The sequence below is a fragment of the Cynara cardunculus genome, assembly GCF_001531365.2.
Source record: "Cynara cardunculus var. scolymus isolate 2C chromosome LG 16, CcrdV1, whole genome shotgun sequence".
Lineage (NCBI taxonomy): Eukaryota > Viridiplantae > Streptophyta > Magnoliopsida > Asterales > Asteraceae > Cynara > Cynara cardunculus.
The window spans coordinates 2,900,506-2,912,454 of record NC_037543.1 but is presented as its reverse complement, the minus strand read 5'-3'; the positions used below and the strand labels follow the sequence as shown (position 1 = coordinate 2,912,454).

The following is an 11,949-nucleotide window of genomic DNA, read 5'->3' as shown; positions in this document are numbered from 1 at the left end:
GTTATAGGCCCCGCCCCGCCCGGTCAACGAAAGTCAACGAACCGTATAAATAAAATAAAACGTATTTTTATTGTGTATTTTTAAATGTATTTATAATAAAACGTATTTATAAACGTATATATATAACAAAACATATTTATAATAAAATGTATTTATAATAAAATATATTAAAAATATCATATTACAAATATATTAATAACATATTCAAAATTTATTAATAACCAAAAATTTGAAAAAAAAAATATATATATATATATATATATATATATTTTGAATGGGACCGGCTGAAACCGGTTATGGGACCGGTATGGGACAACCGGTTATGGGACCGGTATGGGACAACCGGTTACCGGTAAACTTGACCGGTTACAAGAAAAATCACCGGAACGGGGACCGGGACCCGTTACCGCCGGTTTTTGTCTTGGTTAGGACCGGTAGAGACCGGTTAAGGCCCGACCCGGGACCGGATTTTGCCCATCTCTCTAGGTACTCATAAATGGTAAAGGGCTTTCAGCTTTGGGCCAAATTTATTGGGTTTGGGACTTTGGGCTAAGGTAAGACTCAGGTTAGTTTATTGGGTATTTGGGTTTGGGCCTTTGAATTTTTTGAGTTTAGGTTAGTTTATTAGTTTAATGGCCGGTTACGTCGGGGCCGGTTACATCGGTTATAAACTTCGTTGGAACCAATTGGGACCAGCCCGGGACCGGTTTTTGGCCATCACTATTTGCAGTTATGCAGTAAAAAAGTACAGTTGCACCCCTTCATTAACATACAATTTTTTTCAAATAAATTTGTAACTCTATATAAATTCTAGGTCCTCAAAATACATAAATAAATAATTTCAGGGTTTAAATCACAATTCTCAAAACTGCAAGGACATTATTTCGCAAATTAACCAACAACGGTTACGTGACGAGGCAAAACCAATGAGACAACACCACGTAGGACACAACACGAGATCCATCTCTATTGGCTACAACACCCATTGCTCAATCCTCATTGGTCCACCTCATCATCGATGACATGCATTCGAGTGTCTTCGCGAGAGACTCGAACTATATACTTCACGCGCTTATAACATCGCCTATAAATCACGCGCCATTTCATGTATTATATCATTTCCCCTCTCACAAACCTGAGTTCTAAAAAAAGAAAACCTTCCTTCAAAAACCCTTTCAAATTACACCCATAACTCCATAACCATAAGGGTCTGAAATCTAGAGAGAAAGGCGGAGAAGCATGGGTCGGTTCGGCATCGTGCTAGCGATCGTCTTAACCGGTAAAGTTTTCAGATCTTGATTTGCTTTGATTTGATTCTGTTGCTACTCTTTTGTGTGTGTGTGTGTGTATGAATGAATTTAGTACTGATATGGTGAATGTCTATTTAGCTTTGATTTCAGTTTTAATAGTTAGTGAATTCGTTGGTTGTTTTTGTGTCATTTTGAATTCGGGTTTGCTTGAGATCTGAGAAAATGTGGGGGTTTCGTCTTCAATAGTTTTGTATTCGTGCAGTTGTTGATGTTCATATTTGTTGACTAGTAAGCTTGAGAAGATAAACCGTTATGTGTCAGTCAAAAGTGTTATTCTAATTGAACGTATAATGTCGATGATATGGAGATTAGAGATGAACACTTTTACGACTACCGCGAATTTTGATTGGCTTCTTTTTTTAGCGTTTTTTTTCCTTAGATCGATATGGAATTTTTACGCGGCCTCCGCCTCGTTTGATGAAGATTTCTTGAGCTGTCTTTGGGATATACACACTAGCCTAGCCTACCAAGTGTCACATTCTAACAATCCAATTGTCTAAATTTTTGTATAAATTGATAATCTCTGGAATTTGAGTAAAATCTTCAAGGTAAATCACCTTGAAGATAGTTTCATCTTGGTTAATTTGCAATTGATAGTTTCGTGTTGTTATAATTGGTGGCTGATCGAGAAACTAAGATGACTAGGGCTGGTAAAAGAAAATCCGAAACCGATAACTCATCTGAATCACAACGGTTTGCAGGTTTTTAAAGCTGCAGTTTCGATTTTTTTACCATATAGGTGAACCGAATAACAAATATTATTTTATTTATATAATTTCCTCCTAGATGACTTGGTTTGAGGTATATAACATTAAGATTAGTGGAATTGATTTATCTTTAAAACCAGAAATTGAGATATATTTAACAAAATCATCAATTAGCTTTATCATCGTAGCATTTGCAAGAACTAGCGGTAAAAAAAATCAATGTGCTTGTGAACGACCCTCATGTGAGGGAGTGGGGGGTTTCGTCAAAACGACTGGGCAACTGGGGGAAAGCCGTAAATGACGGGGGAACTAAGGATGTAAGAATAAAAGAATTCTTTTTGCTTAGATTAGTTTAATATGTTTTATTTTATGTCTTGAATTGTGGATGACAATTGGAAGATGGGTCATTTTTATGTACTGACCTTTATGTGTTACACAGGTTGTCTATTTGCAATTTCCATTGCAAAAGAAGAGGCCAACAAATTAGGAACTGTTATCGGCATAGATCTTGGAACCACCTATTCTTGTGTTGGTGTTTACAAGAATGGTCATGTTGAAATTATAGCCAATGACCAAGGAAACCGTATCACTCCATCGTGGGTGGCTTTCACAGACTCTGAAAGGTTAATCGGAGAGGCTGCAAAGAATCAGGCAGCTGTAAATGCCGAGAGGACCATCTTTGATGTTAAGAGACTTATCGGGAGAAAGTATGAACTTTTGCAATCTGTTTTTGTGTAGATGTTGGAATTATGTCGCTTTTCAACGTTGACCGTTTGATCTCTGTATGACAGGTTTGAAGATAAAGAAGTCCAGAGGGATATGAAACTTGTTCCTTACAAAATTGTGAACAAGGATGGAAAGCCGTATATTCAAGTTAAACTCAAGGATGGGGAAACTAAGGTTTTCAGTCCTGAGGAGATTAGCGCTATGATTCTAGTAAAAATGAAGGAGACAGCCGAAGCATTCCTTGGAAAGACAATTAAGGACGCAGTTGTAACAGTTCCTGGTTAGTAAATTACAAATTTTTTAACAGAATTTAGTTTCAGACCCTTGGATGATGTCGGTTGATGGTTTGTTTCTTTCGATTCTTTGTGCAGCGTACTTCAATGATGCCCAAAGGCAAGCTACCAAGGATGCCGGTGTGATTGCTGGTTTGAATGTTGCCAGAATCATCAATGAACCGACAGCTGCTGCTATTGCATACGGCCTCGACAAGAAAGGTGGTGAGAAGAACATTCTTGTTTTCGATCTTGGTGGTGGAACATTTGATGTCAGTATCTTGACAATCGATAATGGTGTTTTTGAGGTTCTTGCCACAAATGGAGACACTCATCTTGGAGGTAAGGGATTTGTTTGCAACTTTCCCCCATCTTTACGAATAGTTGAAGATTGTTTTGATCTCGCATTTTGGTCATGAAGAAATTTGTTAATTGTTGGTTTTGTCTTTCAGGCGAGGACTTTGACCAAAGGATCATGGAGTACTTTATCAAATTGATCAAGAAGAAGCATGGAAAGGACATTAGCAAGGACAACAGAGCTCTTGGAAAGCTGAGAAGGGAAGCTGAGCGAGCCAAGAGGGCTTTGAGTAGCCAGCACCAGGTCCGAGTCGAGATTGAGTCACTTTTCGACGGTGTAGATTTCTCTGAGCCATTGACTCGAGCTCGATTTGAGGAGCTGAACAATGATCTGTTCAGAAAGACCATGGGACCTGTGAAGAAGGCCATGGACGATGCTGGATTGGAGAAACGCCAGATTGATGAGATTGTTCTTGTTGGTGGAAGTACCAGAATTCCAAAGGTTCAACAACTTCTAAGGGATTACTTTGATGGAAAGGAACCAAACAAGGGTGTGAACCCGGATGAGGCAGTGGCTTTCGGTGCTGCAGTACAAGGAGGCATTTTGAGCGGAGAGGGTGGTGATGAAACTAAAGGTAATTCACTTTGAGCAACCCACCTCTATGTATATATATATGTGTGTGTACACATACACACATGTAATTCTAAACCAAATCAAACAGCTTAATATATCCCACCCAAAGGTGAGGTCTGGGGACCTGACTTCTGGTCTCAAAGAGTAGAGCGGTTGTTTCCTCAACTTGTAAGGAGTTGGGAAATAAAAACAAGGTTTCCCGAAAGAAATATAAGCAGAAGAGTAGTTACAAGATTGCAAGAAAAATTATACGACCCTAGTCTAACATAAGATTCTGCTAACCACTAATTGATGCATATACAATTAAATGAATTTCAGTGAGTATATGCTTCAATGTACTTGCACATATAGTGTATACTCATTGATGAATATACTCATTGACAGATTTCATACTCTATACCGATAAATATACTCATTGACAGAATTTATACTCTATATAGTGTATATGCATCGATGAATATATTCATTGACAGATTTTATACTCTATAGTGTGTGTATATATATGTATGTATATGAATCTCTTTTTGTAAGAGTGGTATAAAATTTAGGGAAAGGTTTCAGTTGTTTCTATTTATGTGGAGAAATATTTTGAAATAACAATAGTAATGGTGTGATAATTTGTTGTGGTATAGATATCCTTCTTTTGGATGTTGCACCTCTTACCCTTGGAATTGAAACCGTTGGAGGAGTGATGACCAAATTGATTCCCAGAAATACCGTCATCCCAACCAAGAAATCTCAAGTATTTACCACCTACCAGGATCAGCAGACTGTCGTTTCCATCAAGGTAACACCTTTTTCTTCCCCATCATTCTAATATTTTTTCAAACGGGGAAACATGGAATTTGAGTTCAATTTGTGGTTTTGTTAACAGGTTTACGAAGGTGAAAGAAGTCTTACAAAGGATTGTAGGCTTCTTGGAACATTTGATCTCTCTGGAATTCCTCCAGCTCCAAGGTTTGTTGGTCACTTACTTATCTACTGCTATTATCTTTTGCGTTATTGTTGGTATTTGTGAAAGTAAGTGGGACGCCATTAGATTACTATACAAAAGAGTCATCAAGGACAGAAGGGAGAAGGGAGGTTCAGACATATATTGAGGAGAAAGTCCAATTTTAGATGGACACGGATTTGTCCCAGAGTGTTGAGAAGGGGCGAGACGAGTAGAAATTGTCCAAGAGTGTTGAGTTCTTTGAGGGGAAAGACTTTGGCTTTGATAACTGCGAAAATATGTGGGACCTTGTTAGATTATTCGAATTACTCTTCAAAAGAGCTCCTGTGGAGAGAAAGGAGTTCCCAAATATATTGACAAAAAACGGTCCAGTTTTAGCCGATGTGAGACTGGAATGATATTGGTCCAGAGCATCGAGAGGGGCTAGACGAGTACGTATTACCCCAAACTAGAGTGTTGAGAGGGGCTATATATAACATCCCAAGCCAACCGTACTAAATAATGTCCGCTTTGTTCACACGCCTGGACTCACGGTTCTAAAACATATCTGATAGAGTAAGGCAACTTTCGTTCCCCTCCCCAATCAATATGGGATCTTACAGGCTAGACGAATACATGTAATATATGTGGAATGGATTACTCATAAAAAGAGTCTTTTAGAAGGGTAGGCAAGTTCCAACATATATTATAAAAAAATGGTTCAATTCTAACTGATGTGGAACTCTAACATGTATAAAGACTGATGGATTGTTTTATTGTTAATCCATTCCAGGGGAACCCCTCAAATTGAAGTAACATTTGAAGTAGATGCCAACGGTATCTTGAACGTGAAGGCCGAGGACAAGGCTTCCGGAAAATCCGAGAAGATCACAATCACGAACGAAAAGGGCCGATTGAGCCAAGAAGAAATCGAGCGGATGGTTAGGGAGGCAGAAGAGTTTGCCGAAGAAGACAAGAAGGTAAAGGAAAAGATCGATGCCCGTAACGCCCTTGAAACTTACGTCTACAACATGAAGAACCAAATCAACGATAAAGACAAACTGGCTGACAAGCTCGAGTCCGATGAGAAAGAAAAGATCGAAACAGCAACGAAAGAGGCATTGGAATGGCTGGACGAAAACCAGGCGGCGGAGAAAGAGGAGTATGACGAGAAGCTTAAGGAAGTGGAAGCAGTTTGCAACCCGATCATAACGGCAGTTTATCAGAGGAGCGGTGGCGCCCCTGGCGGCAGTGGGGGCGAGTCACCGGAAGACGAGGATGAACATGATGAACTGTAGGTTTGGTTTGTTAGAGAGAAGAGATAGGTTTTTAGTATAATTTTGGGGAATTACAAGCTGAGGTGAGCTCACTTTGCTTCTTATTATTATTATGATTTTTTTTTTCTGAAATAGTTTTGAATTTGTATCATCCTACTTCTATTCTAATGTTTAAACAACTTGCCTACTTGTTTTATCTCCTCATTTCTTAATTTGGATGTCTTTAATTTCGTTATTTCTAACTTTTTGCGCTTTTTAGCCATTTTCCAACTTTCTTTTTCCATGAAGCAAACATTCAACGAACCGTTCCGTTCCGAACAAGTTCGTCTATTTAAGAAATCAACCAACATGAAAACATTTTTGGTTCAACATGGTCTCGTTCGTTCATTTATATTCGATTACATTTGTTTTTATATATATATCCTTCATAAATTTACCCGGTTTTTTATTTTGTTATTTTATTTTTGGGGAACGAAATGATAAATAATGATTGTTGTTTTTTGTTCATTCGTTTATGCTCATTGATGTTCATATAAGTAATGTTTGGTACGTAGACTAGATGGGACGGAACAGGAATGACAAGACTAATTGTCTGTGCTATATTTGGTACGACTAGGACATGACATGAAAAACTGTTAAAATGACCATATTACCTTAAATTGGCTTAGAGCATGCCATCCAAAACTGTTGATCGTTTGGGAAGTTTGTCGAATGGTCTCGAAATTCATGCATATGCTATCAAAAATGGGATGGAGAGTAGAAAATAGTTTATAGTGTTGAGAGGTAGTGTTGAAGTGGAGAACAAAGATGCCATTTCTTGGCTTATCAGGTCATACCATTCATGATCAAAACAGAAATCAAACTAGCACAGAGACACATAAATAGATATATGGAATATGATTCTAAAGTTAAATATAAACATATATCAAGATTAGGCGGAAACCCTAACCCAAGCGAGATGGAGAAATGGAAAGATTTGAAGATAATCGTACTTGAATTGAGGGTTTCGAGATGCAAAAAACGGAGCTGGAGTGGAGGGCATTGCGGAGGTTTTCTTGTGCTGCACAAATGAAGGCTTGTGGAAGAAGAAGGAGACGATGAATAAGGTTTCGTATTGAAATGAAATAACAAGGGTAATATTGTAATTTTAAATTTAGTCACATGTTGTTCCACCTTTTTTAGTAGAACAAAAAATCTCTAGATTTGTCCCATGAAAATTAAAAATAGTCACACCTTGTTTTATGCTCTTTTTCTCTTTGGCATGCCAAACATGGTACTATTTTTTTTTTTGTCTCGTCCCGTCCCATGTAGTCTGCATACCAAACGCACCCTTATATTGGTTCCTTTACGTTCATTTAGCATCTTTAACGAACAAACACATTTTCTTTAAACGAACAAACATGAACACAAAAAATTCCATTCGTTTACTGTTTCTTTGTTTGTTCGGTTAAATTAAACGAACGAAGACGAACAAGTCTCCGTTCGTGTTCTTTCGGTTCGTACATCCCTAACCGCAAGTCAACCCTGCAATACAGTTTTTCTTGTGATACCGCAAGCTGTGACTTTGGCTTGCGGTACCCTAAGCTATGATGTGTCAATTATTAGAGACATGTTCAATGAATTTAGACCCTAAACTTAAAATTTAGATTAAATGATTCAAGTAAAAATTGAGAGAATATTAAGTGGAAGAAATTGGGGTTGAATTTGATATCTAATCACAAGTGATTAAATATTCTTTTTGTTGAGTGATGCTTACTAACATTTGCATACATTGTCTTTTTTATTCATGTTTTTTGGAAAGTTTGAAAGCAATTTTTTAACTCAAAACAACTTTTTCTAATTAGGTTTTATTTTTAAAGGAATTTGAGATTCCATTTTTGACTTTTCATCTTTTATAATCAGCGGTTGTTTGGCAGTTGCTGAATGGTTTTGTGTAAAATTATTAAGTAGTCAAAATGATTAAGAGACTCTCATGATATAGTGCAAAATGAAATATAATTGTTTACAATGAAATTAGGGCTCTTAATGGTTAAGGGAGGCCCATGATATAAAATCATTCAGAGGGTTTTAGAACCATTAAGATGCAGATTTTTTTTTGCCAAATAAGATTCACCTCTAAATGATTCAGAGATTGCCTCTTAATGGAACTATTAAGAGGTAAACAAACAACCCCTTAGCCCGAAATGTGAACATCACTAATAAATCTGTATTATCGAGTGAAACTTCGAGAAATAAATTCTAACAGAAGCAATATTGTAGTGATCTATCTGTTATATGCTCAATCACACGTCAAAGCCAGGAGAGAAAACAAATCAACACAGGGATTTAACAAGATTCTGCCACGAATCCAAAGTATATAGGTAAAAAGCAAAGAGTATTTTCACTAAGAACAAAGTAAACAGTACAGTAAAATCCTAAATATACACCAAAACCTCGTATATTTTAATATCCTAAAAACATTAATACATTTAATATATTTTAGCAAGTACGATAATTATATGATTTTAATCGATAGATATGACAATTCAGATTTTTTACAGGATTGTTGCGTTATAGTTGCGTACTTGCGTCTAATTGCATATTAGGCTTTTTTGTGGGGATATGAATGGCTATCGACAACGGTTATCAGTTGTCTCATATCGTGTTGCAAACTCAATGATTGAGGTAGGTCGGTGGGCATACGAGTCTTATTGGCCAAAATAAATCAACATTTAACATCTTCATCGTATAAATCCCATCAAAGTTCATATCAATGTTATAAGTCAAATTCATTAATCCACAATTTCAACATGGTGATTTCGGAAAACACTTTTTTTTTTATTAACTTGGATATCCAACCCGCTATGCGAGCCGACTAATCACAGGGCGACCACCTGCTTTGTAGATAGCCCGGAGTCACCGCAATTGAACCTTCGTGGCCACAAGGGGATTTTTATTCCTCCTTGGATTTGAACTGGGACCTCCTGGTACTTTTGATATTTGGAGCCATGCTCAAACCAATAAGGCACCACCCGTGTGGTTGAAAACACTTCTTTTGTTGTTGGTTGTTGGTGTCAGTGGTAGCTTATGTGTGTCTTGATTAATTTCATGGGGTCCTGAAGATAACAATCATGAAAATTCAATTCATATCGGTGACCTATGTTGAGGAGCCCCAACGCTTAGTATTTATTTGCCAGTTGAGATAGTCGTCAAGGTTTACTCAATTGATGCATATTCCGTTCAAGTCCACAAAATCGTGGGGGTTTTTGACGTTTATTCAAGTAGTTACTGTTGTTTTCTAATGCGTTTAGTGCAGGACATGTCGATACGAGACCAAACATGAGTGGAGATTGTCACAAACTTCTAAATTGACCAATTTTCACATAACTGAGCTGTGATTGGCCCTCAAAGATGACATTATCTTGCATTCTGATGGGTCATTATTATCAGTGCTGTTAATTTTTGAGATTATTATTTTTAAATTATTAATCTGCCTTCGTGACTGATACGGATCCCGACGTCATAAACTCTTGACATATTACTTAACAACAAATTCTCGAAATACGTATCAGTCCAATTTATTACACTTAGAAAATACCATTCAAATATCATCTGTGATGTCTCAAATCAGATCAATAAACACAGATCCTAACTTTAGAATCAGAATAGAAAAGTCATTAGTAGTCGACAAACCAATGACTTATAAAGGGTTTATAAATCATATTCACGGCTAATATAAGAAAAAGATGTATCGCAGAAAGTCTCTTTCGGAATTAGATTCACGGAGACATCAGGGAAAGAATATGTTCACAGTCGGGATGAAAGATTGGATCGTAGAAAGCAAACCTGACAACATAATCGTGAGAAACCTTTTTCATGCCACCACTTTTCATGTTCTTCCATCTGTCTCTCTGACATTTGTCTTTAATTATTTGAAAAATCTATCGGTTTTCATTTTATAATAATTCATTTATCTGAATCTGTGATCTTCTTTCGGTCACATTAATTGATTTCATATTTTTTTTTATAAATCTATACTATATTATAAAGCATTTGACAAAAACTCTTAAAAATCATTTTTTATGCATGAAATATTGTATATTAATGCATATTACTTAAAATTTAAGATTACAAGTAAATTATGCATAAGTACAACTTATTAAAGCTCCATGTTTGAATTCGCGTAACTAATTGCGGATAAACATAACCAATTAGAGGATAAACATCTCATTTTAAAATATAAAAAATCTAAAATATAATTAGAATAATTATTGAGTTCTAACAAAATAATTAATTATTATCTTTATAAGAAAATTATATTATTAAACCAAATATAAATTACTTTGTTATTAAACCTAAATTAAATTATAAAAAAAATGAATTAGAAAATTGTACAAAAAATAGGAATTTTAAATAATTAATTTGATACTAATATCGATATATTTTTGTCAAATTTTTATGATATCTTCAAATTTATATTTATTCAAAAATAAAAACATTATCGTTTTTTCAAAATCACATAAGACCATACTATAATATCGACTGAGATAAAGAATAAAATGAAATATTAAAATCAAGATGTATCTCGCTGCATTATGCGAGTACCCTTCTAGTAATAGAAGATATGTGAGGTGGTAATTTTTTTTAAATTAACCTGGACATCCAACCCGCTATGTGAGCCGACTAATTCCAGGACGACCACCTGCTTTGCGGGTAGCCCGGAGTTACCGTATTTGAATCTCCGTGGTAACAAGGAGATTCTTATTCATCCTTGAATTTGAACCTGAGACCTCCAGACACTTTTAACCTTTGAAGCTCAAACTTAAACCAATTAAACAACACCCTTATGGTAAAGTGAGGTGATAATTGGACACATGGAAAAATCAAAAGCATGATTTGACCTAGTTTGACCCGATTTTTTCAAATTTGGTACAAACTGCCATCCAGACAAAATAATTGGAATTTATTAAGAATGATACAAAAGTATCGAATTCAAATTATTCTTCATTTATCAGGAATGATAAAATAAAAGTTTTTTTTTTGAACTCGACAAACCGACACATCACAAGCTAAAATTCAAGCTTTTAGAAAACCGACTCAATTCTCGAGTACTGATCTTATGTTTGAATCAGGTATACTATATTCTACTTTACTCAGATGTCTTTTAATAAAGAACGTAATTTAATTCATTTTTACGTTAAAATTTAATCAATTTGAGTTTGATGTAAACCGATTGGTTCTCTGATCGGTCCCAATTTTTCAAAGCTTGATTTGGTTTCGATCCGGTTGGCGTACACATGGACGGACCTACCATGGTGGTTACGGTGGCACGTGCCACCATATTATTCCTCCGTCGAATATTAAGAAAATTTAGGTTCGTAAAAGGTGCAACCGTATTAATCTGTTGTGTGCCACTATATGTATTTGAAAACTACAATGAGAACAAGTTTTATTTGGTAGAGTTGGTTTGCAAAGCTTTTATTCCACCCTATACCCAAGTTCAAATTTTGCTAGTGTCAATTTTTTAGTCAAATAGTGCCACCTATTGAAAAAAAAAAATTGCGTATATCTTTTTCTTATAGTCAAACGGTGTCACTGTTTGAAATTTTTCCCCTATAGTTTTTTTTTCTTATAGTCAAATGGTGCCACCGTTTGAAAAAAAAATCTGGATCCGTCCCTGCCGCATACAGGAGGAAAAACAGGGTTTTAATACCTGGGAAAAGTCTAAAATATCCAACTAACTTTTTCAATTTAAATAGTTTAGTCCTTAATATCTTTTCGAATGAACAAAAATCAAACTTTATTATTTTAAATGA

The 11,949-nt window shown here is 35.9% G+C and overlaps 1 protein-coding gene across 1 annotated transcript; it reads left to right on the top strand.

Moving 5' to 3' along the window:
* The first annotated feature begins 1,197 nt into the window (after window positions 1-1,197).
* LOC112529218 (luminal-binding protein 5) lies at window positions 1,198-6,358 on the top strand. The gene is made up of 8 exons (XM_025140370.1): window positions 1,198-1,279; window positions 2,457-2,724; window positions 2,809-3,023; window positions 3,115-3,357; window positions 3,468-3,947; window positions 4,579-4,733; window positions 4,821-4,903; window positions 5,671-6,358. Exons 1-8 carry the CDS (start codon window positions 1,240-1,242, stop codon window positions 6,173-6,175), a joined length of 1,989 nt encoding a protein of 662 aa, XP_024996138.1. The 5' UTR covers window positions 1,198-1,239; the 3' UTR covers window positions 6,176-6,358.
* Window positions 6,359-11,949: the final 5,591 nt, after the last annotated feature.